This window comes from Notamacropus eugenii, chromosome 1, assembly GCF_028372415.1.
Source record: "Notamacropus eugenii isolate mMacEug1 chromosome 1, mMacEug1.pri_v2, whole genome shotgun sequence".
In the NCBI taxonomy this organism is placed as follows: Eukaryota; Metazoa; Chordata; class Mammalia; order Diprotodontia; family Macropodidae; genus Notamacropus; species Notamacropus eugenii.
Window position 1 is genome coordinate 57,558,769 of NC_092872.1, and position 22,402 is coordinate 57,581,170.

Consider the following 22,402-nt stretch of genomic DNA (forward strand, 5'->3'; position numbering starts at 1 on the left):
TGCCCAGCAGCCTTAGGACTGAATCTCTCTAGTCCTTCAAAACAATCAGATTCTTCTAAAAATTTTTTTATAACATTTTATTTTTCTCAGTTACATATAAAGACAATTTTTAATATTCATTAAGAATAATTTTGAGATCCAAATTTTCTCCCTCCCTTCCTTACTTCTCCATAGTAATTTGATATAGGTTATACATGTACAATCATGTAAAACATTTACATATTAGTCATGTTGCGAAAGAAGACAGACCTAAAAGAAAAAACAATATGAAAAAAGTGAAAAACAGTATGCTTTGATCTGCATTCAGATTCTATCAGTTCTTTCTCTAGAAGTGGATAGCATTTTTCATCATGAGTCTTGGGAATTGGCTTGGTTCATTGTATTGCTGAGACTACCTAAGTCATTGAAAGCTGATTGGTGTACAGTATTGCTGTTACTTTGTACAACGTTCTCCTGATTCTGCTAACTAGACTTTGTATCAGTTTGTGTAAGTCTTTCCAGGCTTTTCTGAAATCATCCTGTTCATCATTTCTTATAGCACAATAATATTTCATTATAATCATATACCACAACTTGTTCAGCCATTCCCCAATTAATGGATATCCCCTCAATTTCTATTTCTTTGCCACCACAAAAGGAGCTGCTATAAATATTTCTTGTACAAGTAGGTCCTTCCCTCCCTCCCTCCTTTTTTATCTCTTTGGGATATAAACCTAGGAGTAGTATTTTTGGATCAAAGGGTATGCCCAGTTTTATAGGCCTTTGGGTATAGGTCCAAATGCTCTCCAGGATGGTTGGATCAGTTCACAGCTCCACCAACAGTGCATTAGTATCTCAGTTTTCCCACATCCCCTCTAGTATCCATCATTTTCCTTTTCTGTCATATTACTTAGTGTGATAGGTGAGAAGTGGTACCTCAGAGTTGTTTTAATTTGCATTTCTCTAATCAATAATGATTTAGAGCAATTTTTCTTATCTCTATAGATAGTTTTGATTTCTTCATCTGAAAAGTACCTGTTCATATCTTTTGAACAATCATAGTTTCTCATGAAAGTCTTGAGCCTAACCCCAAGGTGATTCCTCTCTCCCTTTCCAGTAAACATATTGTCTGTTTATTTCTCTTCCCCTATGATAGATTCTTTTCCAGACTTCTTAACCTTGAAACTGACTTAAGCCCTTATCTTAGAGTTGTTGTTTTTTTTTTTAATCCCTGCTCCCTCCTTTGCTCAGTGGGATTTTGAACTCTACTTGCTGAACTCTCCTCTAATGAGCTCATAGAATCATAAATGGCTAAAGATGGATTCTGCTTTGTAGATATCATAAAGATAAGGACATGAGCCCAAAGAGCTGAACTGCCCAGAGCCATACATTGAGTTATATTAACAGAGCTGGAATTAGAACCCTGGTCTCTTAGTTCCTAATTCAGTACTCTGTGTACAAGACCCTCTGGCTCTCTTTCCACACATCCCATCCTATCTGTTTTCCCCATTGCCCTGATAATTTTCATTGTGTAATAACTAGTCATTAGAATTTCATGAGCGTTTTTTACCAAGTTTGGAATTGTTAACAGACTGGTCACTTAAAATCTACTGCCTTTTTTGTCTTGTTGACTAGCCCTTGGTAAAATGTGGCAGTTTCCTATTTTTAAATGTTCAAAGACTGTTGTCTAAATAAAGAACTGGTCTCTGGAAATGTAGAGTCTTTTAATAGGGATGAGAAAGATGATCCACAAATAACTTTTTTTTAAGCCTACTCTTTTTCTTGCGTATTGAATATGAAATAATTACTGTTTCCTTAGGTCAAAAAAACTTGTCCCCAAGGATGCAGTAAAATTTTTATTCATAAAGGCCAGAAAACAGGACATGCTCACCTGTCACCAACATTTAGTGCATATCTAACCATCTCATATCTAGTGCTCTCTATTGCCTTTAGGATCAAATATAAGCTTTAACATGACCCCAGCCAACCTTTCCAGCTTTATTATACATTACTTCTCTTGCCACATAGTTTGCTCCAGTCAAACTGACCTTCGGACTGTTGACTGTTCCAGTGCTGCTCCTCTGACCTTCTCCATTACTTTGCAGTGGCCTCTTTCTGTGCTTGGATTTCATTCTTCCTCAAGTCTTTCTTTTAGAATTCCTTGTTTCTTCAATTCACTTTAAATACCACCTTCTACTGAAGCCTTTCTTAATAGCCCTCTGGTAGTGACCTCTCCAAAATCACCAGGTGTTTCTTCTCTATGTGTGTGTTCTCTCCCATGATAGAATGTAAGTTTCTTGAGGACAGAGACTTTCATTTTCATCTTTGTATCTCTAACTCCTAACACAATGCTTGGGACATAGAGAGGCACTCTAAAAATGTTTGTTGAGTGATTTAGATAAAATCAAAGGCTTCAAAGGAAGCTAAGGAGTCATCTGGCCAAACTTCTATCCAGATCCTAAATCTGTAGACTGTATCTGTAGATTCTGGTTGAGAGACAGACATCTATGATGAGCCTAGGTACTATCTGTGGTGGTAAGATGTACTTTTTAATAATAATGACAGTAATACTAATAGCATTATATAGCATTTTAAGTTTCGCACAGTACCATTTTATGTTGTCTCACTTGATCCTTACAATAACCCAATGAAGTAGGTGCTATTATAATACTAATTTTACAGATGTGTAAATAGGTTGAGGGAGATTAATAACTTTTCCAGGATCATGCAGCTAGTAAGTATCCGAGACTAGATTGAAACTCAGGTCTTCTAAGTCCAACACTCTTAACTGTCTTTTAAACTATTAGTAAACATTCATTAAGTGCTACTATGTGCCAGACACTGCACTAAGCCCTGGGGTATACCGAAAAAGGCAAGAGACAGCCCCTGCCTTCAAGGAGCTTACGATAAAATGGGGGAGACCTGCAAACAAATACATCCAAAACAAGCTATATACATGTATTCATGAAAACTTAGTGTCCACAAGGAAGGAGTTTACAGTCATGCTGTCCTCTGTCACAGTGAAACTGCATTTAGAAAATTGTGTTCAGTTCTTTTGGCTAATTCTGCTTTTTAAAGCATTCTTCTCCTCATTGGCTTTTTGGAGCTTTTTTGCCATTCGGATTAGTCTATTTTTAAAGATGTTATTTTCTTCAGCATTTTTTGGGGTCTCCTTTAGCAAGCTGTTGACTCGATTTTCATAATTTTCTTGCATCACTCATTTCTCTTCCCAATTTTTCCTCCACCTGTCTTACTTGATTTTCTAAATCCTTTTTGAGCTCTTCCATGGCCTGAGACCATTGCATATTTTTTTGGAGGTTTTGGATGTAGAAGCCTTGACTTTGATGTCTTCATCTGATGGTATGCTTTGTTCTTCCTTATCCTAAAGGATAGAAGAAGTATGTTTTTGCCAAGAAAGCAACTTTCTTTAGCCTTACTTTTTTTCCCTTTTTTGGGCATTTTCCCACTCAGTTACTTAACTTTTGAATATACTTTAGGGACCTGTAAGTTCTCAGTTCCTCCAAGGTGACACAATCAAGAGAGAGGGCTGTGCCCCTCTCCTGACCTGCACTCTGGTCTGGGAACAGCCACAAGCTTTTCTGCTCAGGATCTGCAAATAGGATTCCCTCTCCAAAGCCACCACCAGCTCCACCAATCCAGCGCTCCTCCTCACCCCAGGATAGCCATTCAGAACTGAGACAGATCAGCTGCTCAATTCCCCCAGGGTCTTTAGGCGGAGGATTCCAAAAATGGCTGCCGCTGCGTTGGGGCTGGGACTGGACCTTGCTTCCCTCTCACCCAGGTGAATGAGCTTTCTCACTGACCTTTGAAGCTGTCTTTGGCATTTGTGTGTTGAGAAATCTGGGAACCACAGCTGCTGCCCGTGATTCCATGCCCTGAAGCCTGCTCCAGTCCTGTCCCTGCTGCATTGCCAAGACTGGGCTGTGCTCCACTTTGAGCCCAGTGCGATAGACCTTTCCTATTGGCTTTCCAGGCTGTCTTGGGCTGGAAATCTCTTTCACCCTGTCGTTTTATGGCTTCTGCTGCTCTAGAATTTGTTTAGAGTCATTTTTGCAGGTATTTTGTGGGCTATGGGGGTAGAGCTAGAACAGATCTGGCCTTCTCTTCCACCATTTTGACTCCGCCCAGTGTTTAATTCTTGAGTGCCACTTTTTAGGGATAGGGAGAGATCCAGTGAGAGAACTTTAAACCGTGCCATATGTGGATTGACTGAAGGAATTAGGAATGTTTGGTCTAGAGAGTAATGGCTTAGAGGAGTTGCATGATTACTGTCCAATTCAACAAATTCATCACCTATAAAGTGCAAGACAAAATAATAATTAATACAGTGATGAATAATAAGAACAGTCCATGAGGAGAATTCAGTTCAACAAAAGGAAGGACTGTCCAACTAGGATTGTCCAAAAATGAATTCACTACCTTAGGTGATGATCAGTGCCCTATCCATGGTAATATTTAAGTGAAAACTGGATGACTGCTTTTCAGGAATGATGTTAAAGGTCAGGGTCCATTGATCTCTGTGATCCTTTGCAATTATCAAATTCTGTGATATCTTCTCTGGTAATAGTGCTTGAAAAGACGATCTGTTAGGACTGAATCTGAGCTAGATAGAAGTATTCCTTGAGACCCTTCACTACTCCTGGTCAAAGCACGCTTGTTCTTAACAAGATTGTCCAGCAGAGTCCTACATCAAAAGAGATGGCCTCAGTCCAGTGCCATTTATATGAAACCTTTGGTATTTCCATCCCTGTAAAGAATTCACATTATTGTTTATAGATGGCATTATTGTTTACAAATCAGTCTCCCAGAAATCGGCTGACCAATTGGCAAGTTTGATCATTCCTGTTGAAATTAATAAAAGCTTGAACATTTATTAGGCACCTACTGTGTGGAGAGCATTGTACATACTTAAGAGGAGTATAACATACACTGAGGTCTAATGAGGGAAATTATTTTCATTTTGGGTATATGGTGAGGAGGCTGTCAGAGAAGATTTTCTGAAAGAGATGACATTGAAATTGGCATTTGCTAATTTATTAAAGGTTGAGTAGTTTATTAGAAGGTGGAGAAAATGGTCCTCAGAGGAAAAGAGCAATTCTAGGTATAGGAAGTAGTGTGAGCAAAGCCTTGGTGGCAGTAGGACTCTGTTATGGGGAAGAGCAACTATGCCAGCAGAACAGAGTGACCAGACTCGGTTGGAGAGGTGCCAGCCCACCTCTTGTTGCAAAATAATGCACAAGATATATCAAGACCAAAAGAAATGTGTAGCTCTCTCCTGCTGGTCCCAGACCCACCAGTTTCAGTTTCCTCTAAGTTGATGACTAAAGAAATATACCACCAGTAAAGGATAAAAGTTCCTGGGATTAATGTGTACAACCTGCTGAGAGATCCATGTCTGCAGAATAGTGCACTGGTGCTGTGGTTAGAATTGGAAACTACTGGAACATGACGAATTCAAGAAGGCCTCCAGCTCAGCAGATCTTTGACCTTCCTGTATTGCCTTTCCAAGATAAAAATGAGCTCAGGTTTTGGCCTCTTTTTCCTTTTCTCCAGGCTTCCTTCCTTAGATATTTTCCCCTTTGCGGAGAGCAAAACTAAATCTTACCTTCTTTCCCTTCCCCCACCAAATTCCAGTTTTCATTTTTTAAGTATGCTAGTGCAGCATGATACATTATAGAGTGCAGGACTTGAAGTCAAAAAACCTGGGTTGAAATCCTATACCTGTTACTTACCAGCTGTATAATCTTGGGCAAGTCACAGAATGGCCCCCAACGTTTGTTTTTTTCATTTTCCATAAAATGAGGCTGAAAAAATTTGCAGTCTAATAGAGTTTGTTATGAGGAAAGTATTTTGGAAATAACAATAACCTGTATAAATTCATTGTTTCAGCGAGATTTTATTAAGTAATCTACTATATGCCAGGCACTCATCAAGGCTGTGGAGATAAAAGTCAAAAGATAGTCTCTGCCCTTAAGAAGCCCATGTTCTACCAAGGAAAAAATGTACACAGATAAATATAAAATATATACCAAGTACCTTGAGGAGAGGGGAGGAAGGCCCCTAACTAGTAGGGCTCAAGAATGGTCTAGTACAGGAGATGGCACTTGAGTGAGGGATTCTAAGATATGGAAGTGAGAAAGGTGTGCATTTCAAGCATGGAGGATATTCTATTCAAAAGCTATATGAGATGGAAATACTGCATTTGGCAAGTCAGTTAGTAAACATTCTTAACAGTAAGTTATTCTTGATAAGATTGTCCAACAGAGTTCTAAGTAGGGAGAGAGCCCCAATCTGATATTTATTTTAAACCTTAGGTATATCCATCCCTCAAAGACATCCTGTTATTCCTTACAAATGTCATTCTTGTTTACGGGTCAAGTTTCCCAGGAACTGGCTGATTAATTGGCAGAGTGTGACCATTCCTATTGTAATTAATAAAAACGTTGTTTCTTTGACTTGAATGTTTATTAAACACCTATATGTGGAGAGCCTTGTACATACATAAGAGGAGTATAAAGTACATGAGATATGATGAAGGATGCTGTGGCAGGCACTGTGCTAAGTGCTGGACATACAAAAAAATGTCAAAGTCCCTGCCCTAAAAGATTTCACAATCTAATGGGGGAGACACCATACAAACAAGCTGTGTCCAAGATAATCAACAGAGGGAAGACATTAGAATTAAGGGGGATCAGATTAGGCTTCTTGTAGAAGATAGGATTTTAGCTGGGACTTGAAGGGAGCCAGAAAGGAGAGGTGAGGGGGAGAGTATTCCAGGTGTAGGGGTCAGCCAGGGAAAATGCCCAGAACTGAGGGATGGAGTGTCTTGTTCAACTAATAGCAAGGAGTCCAATGTCAGGCATTAAAGTGTAAGAAGATCCGAAAGATGGAGCTGGGTTCTAGGTTATGAAGGGCTTTCAACACCGAACAGATGATTTTGTATTTGATCTTGGAGATAATAGGGAGCCATTGGAGTTTGAGTAAGGAATGGCATGATCTGACCTACACTTTAAGAAAAATTTCTTTGGCAGCAGAATGGAGGATGGACTGGAGTTAGGGAGAGGTGTGACTGGGAGGTCACTGGGGCCTGCACTGGAGTGGTGGCAGTGGGAGAGGAAAGAAAGGGGTGTGTTCAGGAGCTGTTGCAAAGGTGAAATTGACAGCCCTTGGCAACAGTTTGGATATGGGGCATGAGAGATCGGGAGTAATAGTAACATTACTATAAGTGATACTCAGAAGCAGGTGTCATCTAGACATTGTTTCAAATGTTAACTTCGAGGAGATCTTTCCATTACTTCTGAAGGCAGCCCATTTTGCTTTTGGACAGTTCTACTTCTCAAAAAGCTTTTCCTTATATTAAGGCTAAGTTTGCCTTATTTGCAACTTTTGTGTGTTGCATTTTTCATGACACAATTGTAATCTTTTTCATCTTTATTGTGCTCATCTGGACTCTGTCTAGTTTATCAGTATCCCTCTAACTATGTTGTGCACAACTAACCATGGTACTCCAGATGTGCTGTGGACAATGAACTTATCACTTTCCATTCTATGGAGTGGTATGTCCCAGGAATCTGACCTGTACTGTTCTGTCATACTGTTATCAGTGATTTGGACAAAAGCATGGATGGTATGCTAACTGAACTTGCATGTGACAAATTAGGAGGGATAGTTAAGGCTGCAGATGATGGTCAGGATTGAAAACAGCTTCATCAGGTAATGACTCTAATGAGATAAATTTAATAAGCATACTTTCAAGTCTTATACTTTGGGTTCAAAAGGTCAACTTCACAAGTACAAGATATGGGTGTGCAGCCAGGTGGTGAAGGAGATTGGAAGGTTTTAATAGACTGAAAGACCAATGAGAAGCAACAGTGGCTGTGATTTTAGGCTGCATTAAGAGAAGGATAATGGCCAGGAAAAGGGACTCTGACCAGCCTGGGTCCAGTTTTGTTTCTTTTATAACTGACCTAGTAGATCACTTGTGGGCTTTGAGGACCAGAACAAGGCCAGAAGATTTATGGTGAGGACCCCTGGCAGCAGAGTGGTGATGAAGAATAACTGCTGACTTCTCTAAATAGCTTTCTGAAAGCTTAGCCTTAAGTGCTTTTGTGCTCTTTTAGACTGTAATAACGCCAAGACATAATAACTTGAGTAGCTTCTAGAGGGAGTTTATTTGAATAGTGGCAGTTTCTTTTCATCTTCAGGAAACTTTATAAATTACCAAATCAGTTATTCAGGGGTTTGTGAGTTATAAACACATCAATAATGGGAACCTGAAGGGAAAAGACAAGGGTTTAGGCTAGTGTTTTGATCTGATGGAAAAGAATCGTATCAACCTGGTCAGAGGTGACGAGATTAATCAATAGAGGGAGAAAAGGCATCCTCGTAATATTGACATATGAGGGTGGGCCAGGTTTTAGGGATGAGGAAACCTATTTCTCACAACTTGGAGTCACAAGACCTAACCTCAAGTTACAAATCACTTAACTTTCTGGGGTGTGTGTGTGGGCTCACTTTCCTTTTTTGTAAATTGTAGGAGTAAGACAAATTACCTTGTATTTACTTTGAATATATTTTCTATTCACTTGCATGCATACATGTTGCTTTCTCTATTGGAATGGAAGCTTCTTCTGGGTGGGGACTGCTAGAGTTTTTTGTGTTTGTATTCCCAGTACCTAGTATGTCCATCGTGTAGTCATTGCTTAACCAAAGCTTGTTGATTGATTGACTGGATGGTCTCTGAGGTCTCTTTCCACTCCAGTTCTTTTATCCTGTGTTTTGGAAATTGTTATGGACTTGTTGACCTAAGAATCGTTTATTAAAAGAAAATTGGATCAAAAACTCAGTTTCCAAATGCTTTCCATAGCAAAGTGGAACATAAATTTTGGTTAGGTATGTGATAAACAGATTTTTTTTGTTTTTGATGGCCTGAAATAACTTTGCATTGAGGGGTGTGGCTTAATCGGAAATACACTTGACTGAGCTGAAAGTCCTGGCTCTCTTTTATTATTTGTGACTTTCTCAGCAATAGTACCCCACCCTACTCCTTCTCTGAGATATAGCACAAGATGAAAATGGGGGATGGAAAGTTATCTAGATTGGTTGAAATGGACATTCTGTGAAGTAGAAGTTGTCTGAGAAAAGACTGGACAGCTAGAGCTGAAGCAGGTTGAGGAGGGCCTTAAATGCAAGGGTCAAGAATTTTTACTTTATCCCATAAGTAATGAGGAATAGATAAAGGTTTCTGAGAGAATGTTTTCTGTAGGTCTCCCACCTGTAGCCTTCCTGACCACTATTTTCTTGCCTTGTCCTATCTCTTAAAAGGGAAGCAAGATCTACATTCTATCTTTGGTTAAAACAACACAGTTTCCTGCTTTATGTAACACACTAGGGGTGGCTGCTTCATGACTGACCTAGATTATGTGGACTTCACTGATTGAAAACATATGATGTTAACTTGGGGAAGTAGTCTAACTTGGGAGAGTGGTATTTGTTTTCCATGGAAAATTTTGTTTGAGGGCCCTCATCTCTTAGTTGTCAGGGTTGAGATCTTGGGACTTACTGGACTGAAATCAATCTCTTAAAATATAAAATCAGCTCTAATTCACTTGGAAATCCTGCAAGTGCCGTCCCTCTTTCCTGCCTGGGGCTGTTGTGCTGACTTTGAAGTTGTTTGTCTGAGCTGTGGAGAGCTGAGTCTGTTTCTCTTCCCAGCAGTCACTGTGTTGTTGGGGGCCTGGAAAGGATTTCCGTGCTCTTCAGAACTTGATAGGCTTCTCAGCTTCCGCGGTTGCTGCTTCTTCTTGTTGTCTCTTAACCTTTTTGTAAAATACAACAAGATTAGAGGTGAATCTGGAGGACACTCATCTGTCCTTACTTATTCTACAGCAGAGGAAGTTCCAGGAGAACCATCTTGATACTAGTGAAGAAAAGCCACACCCTCAAAATGAGAACCTTGTGAAAGAAAAATATGTTTATAAGTATATACTTAAAAGAGCATTCATTGTACTTACAGTTAAAAAAAAACCTGGTTTTGAATCTGAACTTTACCATATTTTATGTGTGTGTGTATACAAATATAATCAAGTCAATAAATACTTATTAAGTGCTTAACTATGTGTCAGGCACTCTGCATGTGTATGTATGTATATGTATAATATATGTATAACAGATTTTAGGACACACTGAGGTTTTAGATAAACCAGTGTTAGGGGGATGGGATGTAGTCTTTATTCACACCAATATGCCATCTAGAAATATGAGCTAAAGCTAGCCAAGGCTTTTATTTGGGCTAAGTAAAATCACTAGGAAAGATGAGATGACTGTGACCATGGTTCCCAGCCCCTATAATAGTGAGAAAGAACACAGAACTAGGCTTTAAGAGGCAGGAAATCTGGATTCCAGTCTCACTACTAATTGGCTTTGTGACTTTAACCAATTTCTGTCCAAAGCCTCAGTTTGCTCATCTATAAAATGGAGATGATATACATCTATTTCTCAGGGTAATCAAAAGGGGTAAATAAGTATGAAGCTGTTTAAAAAGTCTTAAAGAAAACAAGAGGTAGGGAAGAGTTAAGTAACGGTATTATGGACTAAGTACTCCCTTCCTAATGTATTGTCCTTTAATTCCAGGCGTGAATGACAGAGGAGGTGCCCTCCAGTGCACTTAGTGAGGTCAACCTACGTCTTCTTTGCCACGATGACATAGACACAGTGAAGCAGCTCTGTGGTGACTGGTTCCCAATTGAGTAAGTAAAATCTGAATTTATAATCCCATTCTTCGGGTCTATAAATTAGAAGGAATTTGGGAGGCACACAACACTAGAACAGTGCCAGGCCTAGAGGCCTGTGTGGGCTACCCGAGTCTTTTTACCTCACCTCCGAGGTCTTCGGTTGGCCAAAACCGGATGCTCATATGAGAGAAAGGACGTTCCAGAGTCGAACAAGGGTTGAGCTTTATTTCAGGGTCTCGGTTACAAGTGCAGGGGGGTCTTCCTTAGGAGGAAGAGGGGGAGATTTCCTAAGGAGGCTAGGATCTTAAGGGATTGGAAGTAGAAGTACAAGCGGGGAGAGAGGGGGAGGGGAGAGAGGAAAGAAGAAAAGCGGAGCCTACTGTCCTCTTGGCTCCTCACGTGCTAAGAGAGCTTTCAGGCTTCGTCAATCCTACTTAACCTTCAGCCGCATAGTTTGCATCTGAATACCGTGCTGTTAGGTAACTAGGTGTGCCCAGATCCGGGACAATCTCGAGGGCGGGGAGATCTCTCTCCCATCACTTTTCTCACGGGAAGAGGCGGAATTACTCGAGATAGCTCGGTTCACCTCGATTCCCTGCCGTTTCCTGGGGGGGTCTCGTGAGAGCTCTAAGATTTAGAAGCTCCCACCTTTAGCCGCCCGAGACTGTCCACATGGAATTGAGCTTCCAATCCCAACAGAACAGGCCTTGATTAAAGAGCATAGATTGTCAGGACCCGTAGGGACCTTAGAGATCACCTAGTTCGGAAGTTCTTGGCCTGTTTTGGGTCCTGGACTACTTGACAAGCTGGTGGACTGAGACCTATGCACCTCTTCTCAGAACAGTGTTTGAAAATGCTCAAAAATATATATATATACATATATATGTATATATAATTACAAAGGAAACCAATTACATTGAATTGTAGTTGTCAAAATATTTTTTTTAAAGCAAAAAAGTTCACAGGCTTAGAGCCCCTGATCTAGCCTAACCCCTCGTTTTTTCAGGAGGGGAAACTGAGTTCTGGAGAAGTGATTAACTCCTAATCACATAACTAGTTAGTGACAGAACTGAAACTTAAACACAGTTTTCCCAACTCCCAGTCCACTCTTCTTTTGACATATTTGTAAAGTACTTTAGCACAGTGCTTGACACATGCTTAATAAATGTTTATCTTCCCCTTTGTATATTGTATCCCTTAAAAATTTCCTAAGAGAAATACCCACCCCACCCCCAATTATACTTCTAGGACCCCTGACTAAAGCCAAGAGGTGCCAATTCTTTGGGAGTCAGGAAAGGCTTTGTGGAAGAGAGGAGGTCAGTGAACTGAGTCTTGGAGGTTGAGAATATCTGTGGGGGAAGCCTAGGCATTCCAGGTGTGGCAAATGGTGTACATCAAAGGTCTGAAAAGTTTGAGCTGCACCCAGAGGAATGTGTCATATAGGCTAGTTTGTTTGTAGCATAGTTGTGCAATGCCAGGTTGAAGACATTTAAACATCTTTTGAATCATCTCTTTCCAGTAACTCTCTGAAACCTTTCCTTGACTGTGACTCACTCTTGATGGGGTACTCTACCCACATTTCTAAGATAGCTCACACTCCCATCTACCTAGAAGGGGCATGTAACCAGTGCCAGCTAATGACTACATTTTGCTGCCAAGCTGTTTCTCTAATTCTTCAATGTTGGACTGTCTTTATGTGGTCCTTTTACAAAGACCTCTAAAGATGCAGTATCATTCATCTGGATGAGGGACAGGTTGCTTCTTATTTCTCATTCCCACTCCCTGAGCCCCCTGTGGTGCTGATGCTACAACTCCAGGACACAGATGAGTGGAACGAGGTCACACAAGTGAGTGCGACTTGAACTCAGGTCCTCTGAGTCCAGGTCCAAGACTTTGCCCCTTTTAGTGCTGCCTGCAACTAAATCTTAACCTCTTATTGGGGAAGATTCAGAGACCAGTGGATATAGTCAGATATCTGGCATTTGGGTCCCTGCCTGTTAACAGGGAATAACTTAACAAATTTGGGACAACTATTCAGCAGGAAATTTATCCAACAAAATCCAACATTTGTTAAGCTCTTGTCAAGGGCACGTTCTTTGAGGAAGGACAAAAAATATCAAAGCTTACAGTTTTATTTTAATCTGCCGTTCTCCTGTACCTTTGGTATAGAGACAAACTCATTAGAGATAATGACTGTCATGTACTTGGGTGTGGAGGGTGTGACAAGCACAGAAACTCTTGAACAGTCTTAATTACCTGATACCGCAATATGGGCCTTACTCAAAGGCAGGTGGTGATATAATGGAATGTTCCCCATTAAATTCAAGAAGAGTCATTTATTACGTGCCCACTGCATAGACAGCACCTTAACTAGTACCTGATATAGATGAGACACAATCCTTGGCATTATGGAGTTAGGGGAGATAGGGCACATATACATATGACTGTGAGGTAGATTAATAAATGAGAACTATATAAGAGATGTGAGTAAAGTGGTATGTAAGATTGGACAAGGTAGCATTTGAACTGGGACTTGAACAAGTAGGCCTTCAGTGGGCAAAGATACGGAAGGGGTAGTGTCCTGAGTATTAGGAATGTGGAGGCAGGAAAGCCGGTACATGTATAGGTGGAAGATGGTGAATAGTGCAGTTTGGAGGACCAAAGTAGTATGAGCTAAAACTTGGAAAGCTAGTGTGCTGCCCATGTGCAGGGAGACCAACTGAATACCTCACCAGGGAGTTTGACTTGTATTCAGTGGGCAGGAAGGAGGCTGAAGAGTTTTGACTTGAGATGACACAATCAGAGCTGTGCCAGATTAGTCTGGCAACTTTGTGAAGGATGATTTGGAGAGGACCAGAGAGGCTAGAAATGAAAATGAACACAGTCAGTGAACCCAGAATTATGTCCACAGCAAAACTTAGTATATGCAGTGTGGAAACATTTAAAACCTCCTTCTTAGTAAGATTGAATATATTAAAAAATAATATATCTCTAAAGCGCTTTTTAAAATCCTTGGAGAAGTCTCTTCAAAAGCTGGGTGATAGAGTCAGTCGTCAGAAAACTGCACCTCTTTGTGTTGGGCACTGTGCCAAACCCTGGGGATATAAATATATGGAAAAAGATAGGCCTTGCCCTCAGGGAGCTTATAATCTAAAGGGAGAAGAGAACACACAAAAGAAAGCTGAAACAGTAAGGAGAGGAAGCAGCTAAGTGGTACAGTGGATAGAGTGCCTGTGGAATAAGGAAGACCTGAGTTCAAATGTGGCCTCGGATACTTAGTAACTGTGTGACCCTCAGTAACTGTTTGCTTCAGTTTCCTTATTTGTAAAATGAGCTGGAGAAGGAAATGGCAAACCACTCTAGTATCTTTGCCAAGTAAACCACAGGTGGGGTCACAGTGTCAGACCCAACTGAAACGACTTAACAACAACAAAAGCAGTGCCTAAGACATGGATTATTGCATTAAAAAACACCTGTGAACCACATCTATTCTGTTACACAATTAGCTGAAAGAATAGAAGATTCTGCTATGCTGATTGTTTATTATTCAAAATGTATTTGATTTAATAGAGTAAAATGCCACCTTAAAAAGACTCTTCAACTGGATATCATCTGTGCATATGGAAAAATTGCTCAAAGCTCCAGGAAAGCTGCTATGATAAGAGAGAAGCTTATTCAGTGGAGCCACCATCCGCCCTGCCTTTTTCATTAATATCACGGAAGCCATGACTAAGGGAGGGCAAAGGTGTTTACCACTATTAGTCATGGAGGAGATATAGCTCAAAGTCCAAATGGAAGAGAGAGATTGCCTATAGATGTTGAGTTCTTCCAGATGCACCTGTTTGTAGTCATTGTGCTAGTTGCACAATGCTAAAACACCGCAGAACCTCCCACACCCGATTTGTAATTGTTCAAAAGAATTTGGCCTGGCTGTATAGTCAAAGGAGTAAAGAGTGCCTGTGGCCCAGATTATGATGTGCAGCTCAGTAGGCAGCCTTTAGAGTTTGTGTATCAGTGTGGTAGAGGTGGTGGTGGTAGTTGGGGGGAGCGGGTGGGTGGGGGCACATGTTGTTTGTGTTGTGTGTGTTATGTGTGGGTATGTCTTGTACAGATAGTGCGAACAGACAGTGAATTAGGCCCAGATTTAAACAGGAGGAAGAAATGGGTTAGATTATTGCTTTCAGGAAATTGCTTAGCTTTTTTAATGGTACCAAACTGCTCCAAGAAACAAAGGCCCACCTTTTAAAAAAACACCTTGTTAATATATTTACTAATATAATCCATCTCATCTGTGCTCTCCTTCATAGTCATCCTTTATAACCAAGAATAAAAGAGAAAAAGGGGGAAAAAGCACTTCAGCAAAACTAACCCATACCTCAACTGAGTTTGACAGTGTGTGCACTATACAGCACCTGTAGTCCCCACCTCTTCAAAGAGTGGCGTGTTTTTCATTTCTTCTCCAGGGCAGAGCTTGGCCATTGTAGCAGCGGGGTTGTTGTTCTTTTGTTTGTATTGTTGTAGTCGTTGTATATATTGTTTTCCTGATATTTTCTTCCTTCTGTACCAGTTCATAAAAGTCTTCCTTTGCTTCTCTGAGTCTTTCATGAACAGTTTCTTGCTGTTCAGTAATATTCCATTACATTCATGTAGCATTGGTTTTGGACTGCTAAATCATGTTATATTGTAGTATCCAGGAAATAAAAATGAGTCTCAGAGAATGCATGGAAAAACGCAGTGGGGGTGAGCAGTCTGTGATATATAACATAAAAAACTTCAGAGAAAAACTGGAATAAGGAAGTCACCAAAAAAAAATGTATAATGAAAAAAATGAACTGGGCATGTATGAAAAGTGAGGAATAGAGGCGGAGCCAAGATGGCAGAGTAATAGCACACACTTTCTAGAGCACTGCCCTCAAGCCCAGCTCGGTGCTGCCAAATACTTGTAAAAAATGGCTCTACACAAATTCTGGAATTGCAGAACCCACAGAATGATGGAGTGAACCAAATCTCCAGCCCAAGACAGCCTGGAAGGTTGCTGGGAAATGTCTGTTGAGCCATGCAGAGGGCAGGGTGCAGGCCAGTGTGACCCATGCTGGCATAGACAGGACCTGAGCAGGTGTTGGAGAGACTGAATCTCTTGCATCTGTGGCAGTTTCCAGACTTCAGAAACCCAAAGCATCGAGGACAAATTGGAAGGTCAGTGGAAAAAGCCTGTGGGACCAGTGTGGGAGAGTGGAGTGATCCAGCCCCAGGGCAGCAGAGAGGGAAGGGGGTGGAAGAGCCTGCAGTAGCCACAGCAGCAGCAGGGGCTGAGACAGGGACTGTTTCTGGAGCTCTACAGATTGTGGGGGAATTGAGCAGTTGATAATTCAGCCCCCACCACCACTGGAAGCAGAGATCTACCTTGACAAAGAGCTCAAAAGTCAAGTAAATGGCTGGGGAAATGAGCAAAAACCAAAAAAAGAATCAAATTTTGAATCTTACTTTGGTGACAAGGAAGACCAAAACATGTAAACAAAACAACAAAGTCAAAGCTCCTCCATCCAAAGCCTCCAAGAAAAATATGAATTGGTCTCAGGCCATGGAAGAGCTCACTAAGGATTTTGAAAATTGAGTAAGAGAAGTAAAGCAAAAATTGGGAAGAGAAATGAGAGTAATGCAAGAAAATTATGAAAAATGAGTCAACTGCTTGCTAAAGGAGACCCAAAAAAAATGCTGAAGAAAATAACACTAAAAAAATAGACTAACCCAAGTGACAAAAGAAATCCAAAAAGCCAATGAAGAGAAGGCGGCCCTAAAAAGCAGAATTGGCCAGATGGAAAAGGAGATCCAGAAGCTTACTGAAGTAAATGATTCCTTAAAGATTAGAATGGAACAGATGGAAGCTAATGACGTCATGAGAAACGAAGAAATTTCAAAACAAAACCAAAGAAATGAAAAAATAGTAAATAGTGTGAGATATCTCTTTGGAAAAACAACTGACCTGGAAAATAGATCCAGAAGAGACATTTTAAAAATTATAGGACCACCTGAAAGCCATGGTCAAAAAAGAGCCTAGACATCATCTTTCAAGAAATTATCAAGGAAAACTGCCCTGATAGTCTAGAACCAGAGGGCAAAATAAATATTGAAAGAATCCATCAATTGCCTCCTGAAAGAGATTCCAAAAGGAAAACTCCTACGAATATTGTAGCCAAATGCCAGAGCTCCCAGGTCAAGGAGAAAATATAGCAAGCAGCCAGAAAGAAACAATTTGAGTATTGTGGAAATACAATCAGGAGAACACAAGATCTAGCAGCTTCTACATTAAGGGATCACAGGGCTTGGAATATGATATTCCAGAATTCAAAGGACCAAGGATTAAAACCAAGAATCACCTATCCAGCAAAACTGAGTATAATACTTCAGAGGAAAACATGGTCATTCATTGAAGTAGAGGACTTTGAAGCATTCTTGGTGAAAAGACTAGAGCTGAATAGAAAATGTGACTTTCAAATACAAGAATCAAGAGAAGCATGAAAAGGTAAACAGGAAAGAGAAATCATAAAGGACTTACTAAAGTTGAACTGTTTACATTCCTACATGAAAAGATAATATTTATAACTCTTGAGACTTTTCTCAGGACTAGGGTAGTTGGAGGGATTATATACATATAGACAGGGTGAGTTGAATAGGAAGGGATAATATCTAAAAAAATAAAATTAAGTTGTGAGAGAGGAATGTATTGGGAGGAGAAAGGGAAAAATAGAATGGGGCAAATAATCTTTCACATAGAAGAGGCAAGAAAAAGCTTTTTAAATGGAAGGGAAGAGAGGGGAGGTGAGAAGGAAAAAGTGAACCTTACTCTCATCACATTTGGCTAAAGGAGGGAATAGCATGCATACTCAATTTGCTATGAAAATCTGTCTTACACTACAGGGAAGTAGGGGGAAGGGGATAAGTGGGATGGGAGGATGATAGAAGGGAGGGCAAGTGGGAGGAGGGAGTAATTAGAATTAAATACTTTTGAGGAGGGAGAGGGTCAAAAGAGAATAGAATAAATGGGGGACAGGATAGGATGGAGGGAAATACAGTTTGTCTGACTTTAGACATGACTTTTATGGAAGTCTTTTGCATAACTACACATGTATAATTGAATTGCTTGCCTTCTCAGTGGAGATGGGTGGGGAGGGAGGAAGGGAGAGAAGTTGGAACTCAAAATTTTAAAAATGAATGTTAAAAATTGTTTTTACATGCAACTAGGAAATAAGATATACAGGCAATGGGGTATAGACATCTATCTTGGCCTCCAAGAAAATAGAGGGAATGGGGATAAGAGAAGGGAGGGGTGTGATAGAAGGGAGGGCAAATTGGGGGAAAGGGGTAATCAGAATGCATGCTATCTAGGGGCGGGCAGAGGGGAGAGATGGGGAGAAAATTTGGAACTCAAAATCTTGGGGAAATGAATGTTGAAAACTAAAAATAAATAAGAATTTTTTTTAAAAAGTGAGGAATAACTGTTAGTGAACAGTCCCAGAGCTCTACCAGTGCCCTTGTTAGCTCACGTTGGGTAGACTCCTTCTGGAAGAGAACATGTACAAGAGTCTGACCCAGCATGGGCAGGTGTGGATGTGTGGCAGAAGGGAATAGCCATTTCAGTGAGATCACAAATCCATTTGAATGTTTTGAGTATGGCCTCAATAACATAGAGTAGAAAGGAAGGACTGCAACAGATATTGAACTGGTATTCAGAGAGATTTAGAAACATTATTGACTGGGCAACTGATTAAATGTGAGATGTTTAGGTATGGAATAAGTGAAAGGCACAGAAAAATGTTTAATCGTTTAATTCAGCAAGATTGATAAATCAGCATAATCCTTATTTAAAAACAGGAGGGAGAAATAGTAGCATATTTCCCCAGTGAACATACTATATATTGTCTTAAAATGCACTAGTTAGTGAGGAAGCATTTATTACACTGCTGAGTCTGCTGTGTGCCAGGCACTGTGCTAAGCACTGAGGAGACAAAGGCAAAAGATTAGCCCCAGCCCTTGAGGAGCTGACAGTCTAATGAGGGGCACAGCATGCAAACTATGTACAAAAAAGAAATATTCAAGAAGAATTGAAAATCATCTCAGAGGAAAGGCACTAACATTAAAGAGGGCTTCAGAAAGGCTTCTTGTATAAGATGGAATTTTAGCTGGTACTTGAAGGAAGCTAGGGAAGTCAGAAGTCACAGAATAAGGAGGGAGAAAATTCCAGGCCTTTGAAAATTCTCAAAGTAGGGAGATGGTGTCTTGTATGAGGCATAGCAAGGATTGCACTGGATTGCAGAGAAGATGGGGAGTATAAAGTGTAAAAATACTGGAAAAGTTTGGGGGGGAGTGGGGCAGTTTATGAAGGACTCTGAAAGTTTAATAGACAATTTTATAATTGATTCTTGAGATATCAGTTATAATATTGACTGGTGGTGGTGACCTGTGCTTTAGGAAGATAACTTTGGCAGCTGAGTGGAAGATGGACTGGAGAGGGGAGAGCCTTGTGGCAGGCAGATGCACCAGCAAGTTATTGCAGTAGTCCAGGGGGGAGGTGCAGACCTGCCAGTACTGCTAATCTCCTTGATGGGTTCTCTCTCTAGGTACCCTGACTCATGGTATCGTGACATCACTTCAAATAAGAAATTTTTTTCCCTTGCTGCAACTTACAGAGGAGCCATTGTGGGTATGATAGTTGCTGAAATAAAAAGTAGGACAAAAGTACATAAAGAGGTAAGTAGAAGAGTATTTTTGACTCTTCAGAAAATCCATTTTTCTGTTTTGTCCAGTAGTGAGGGAGTATGGAATTGGGACAGGAGAATGTCTTCCATTCTCTCAGTAGTATTAACAATTTGTCATAAGCTGGTATGGTTAGAAGTATTTCATCACCTGCTGGCCACCCTAGTGGTAAAGAGTCTTGGCACTTTGCTGTATTGCCAACCCATATTTGAAGGCTTTGTAAGTTTGCTAGTAGCTATCAAAGTTAGAGCTTTTGTGGCAGAAAGGTTACAGAACTGAGTTTACACACACACACACTTTAAAGACAGAAATATCAAGAAGGAAAAATGTTGATTTTTTTTCCCCCTTTCTCCCTTTGTATGGACAGGGTCATGAGAGATTTCAGCAGAATCATTGTCTGCTTTTTTGGTTGTTGCACTTGGCTTCCTGTGGTCTGAGGAATCAGATTAGAATTTGCAGAGTTTGAGATAATTTTTTTTTTTCTGTTTTTAGACTCAGTAGATTTTGAGTGTGTGTGTGTGTGTGTGTGTGTCTGTGTGTGTGTGTCTGTGTGTGTGTGTGTCTGTGTGTGTGTGTGTGTTGATGCCAGGGTCTTAATGGTCATATTATACTACAAACACTACTCAGTGCTATTTTCAAGACATGACATTTTTTTGTGATTTTCCCTCTTTCATTACTCTTTCTCATCCTGCCCACCATATTAGCCTGTCTCCATCCTCTGACATATTGAATCTCAGATCCTAGGTCCTCCAGGAAGATTTTTTTTGTTGTCCTTTTTTTCTTTAAATTTTCATTTTAAAATTCAGTTTTCATTCTGACCTGAACAGACTAAAATGTTCCTAATTCATTTCATGCCCTTCATTATTTACTTTTGTAATTATTGTATTTCTTTGTTGATTATTTGTTTATATTGTTTTCTTTTTAAATAATTCACATCTTGAACCATTATTTGTTCTTTACTATAGGTAGGAGTTGGTTCAGAGATGTACTATTAATATCTTAAATTCACATGGTGTTTTATGGTATATGAAATGTTTCCTTATAGCGGCAAGGAATCATGCTTTGCAAGCATCATTATTTCTATTATACGTATGGGAAACTGAGACTCAGTGAGGTTGAGTAATTTGTAAGGGCCAGAGCCAAGGGTCTCCCTACTACAAATCCAAAATCTCTCCACCACACCTTGTAACCTACGTAATCCCTTTAGGCACCCAAGCAGTACTTGTGTGTTGTTGGTTTAGACTTTGAAATGAAATTGCTTCTGTGCAAGACCAGGAATTTAAATTGTAAGACTTTGAAAAAATATAATTATCAGTGTAGCATTCTGGTCCCTCCAGATGGCCTGCTCATGAGTTTGAATGCAGAATAGGTGTGAATCACAAGATAGATTCATAAACTAATCTAGTGTCTGTCTGAATTATTTCCAACCAAGAACAAACAGCTAGTGTTTTCCTGTCCACATTTTTTCTGTTTAAAAAGGAAAGAGAAGAATTCCTCTTTTCCTAGCAAACACAAGGATTGCTCTAATGAATTGTCTTCTTGGTTGGCCCAGCCTAGTATCTGTTTTCTGACCCCAAGAGACATCTTGTGTGAGATCATAGTTGTTTTCCCTGACGTCATAGCACAGTGAAAGGCAGGGTAATGGAGTGGGAAGAGCACTTGGCCTGGAGTCAGGAGAGACACCACTCGTTCTTATTAGTACTTTCTAGTGACTCTAGAAGTCACTTGACCCCATGAGGCCAATGGAGATGATTCTGTTTGCGCAAGGACGGTGCTTTGTATACCGTAAGACACCAAAGAAATGTGAATTAGTGTTGCTGTAGCCATGCTTGTTATTGTAGAGCTCTTTACAATTTACAAGGCACTTTATACAGGTCCTTTAAGGTGGGTAGTGAAAATATTAATATAACCATTTTACAGATGAGAAAACTGAAGTTTTGCCCAGGGTTTCACAGATAGTATCAGAGCCAGCTTTCGAATCTAAGTCTCTTCTTATTCCATATCCAGTTCCCATTATTTGAATATCTGCCTCCAGGATTAACCTAACTTTTTCTTTTTCAATTCTCTACAGGACGGAGATATTCTAGCTTCACACTTCTCTGTTGATACACAGGTTGCGTACATCTTAAGTCTAGGAGTGGTAAAAGAATTCAGAAAGCATGGAATAGGTAAGGCTGGTCAGAGTGCCCCCTCTGGGTGAGTGGGGGATGTGCTCAGACCTCAGTCAACTTTTTGTTGCATTGAGTTCAGAACATGAATGTGGAAATGACAAATTCAGAAATTGAGTGTCAGCACGAGGAACCACATTTGGCCAATGCTCATCTTTCTCTTGAGCTTTAAGGTTTACAAAGCACTTTCATGACAATAATCCTGTAAGAAGGTAGAGAGTATAAGTATTCTTATTTTACAAACAAGGGAAATCAAGCTCAGAGAAGGGACATTATTTGCCAAGGCTAATAAGAGGCTTGAATCCAAGCCTCTCAAGTCTTAATTGTCTTTCCACTACATCCCACTGGATCTCCCAGAGGAGAAGGAATAGAAGTTTATGTGGTGTTTTGTTTAATTGTTACATAGAATGTTAAGAGCAAGAAGGGACCTTAGAGATTGGCAAAGATATCACAGGGTCCTAGATCTAGATTGGAAGAGACCTCAGAAGCCATGTAGTGCAACACTCTCATTTTACAAATGAGGAAACTGAGGCCCAGGAAGGCCGAGTAACCTGCCAAAAGTCACACAGGTAGTGTCAGAGATAGGACTTGAACCTGTGTCTTCTGACATCAGATCAATGCTCTTTTCATCATAGCCTGTTGCCTTTGGAAGTGAACCGGTCAAGATCATCCAGAGGCCTATTGGGAGAATTAACATTGGGCCCCAGAGTCAATGCCTTATTTTTCTTGTTTTTTCTCCAATGTTTT

General features: G+C 40.2%; 1 protein-coding gene across 2 annotated transcripts in view; it reads left to right on the forward strand.

Moving 5' to 3' along the window:
- The window catches only part of NAA60 (N-alpha-acetyltransferase 60, NatF catalytic subunit), a 54,895-nt gene that overhangs the window by 17,560 nt on the left and 14,933 nt on the right, over positions 1 to 22,402 (forward strand). For both annotated transcript variants that reach the window (XM_072603071.1, XM_072603082.1), the window contains exons 2-4: positions 10,633 to 10,748; positions 19,352 to 19,481; positions 21,559 to 21,655. In XM_072603071.1, the coding sequence (XP_072459172.1) occupies positions 10,639 to 10,748; positions 19,352 to 19,481; positions 21,559 to 21,655 (337 nt within the window). In that variant the 5' untranslated portion in view covers positions 10,633 to 10,638. The remainder of the gene's footprint in view (positions 1 to 10,632; positions 10,749 to 19,351; positions 19,482 to 21,558; positions 21,656 to 22,402) is intronic.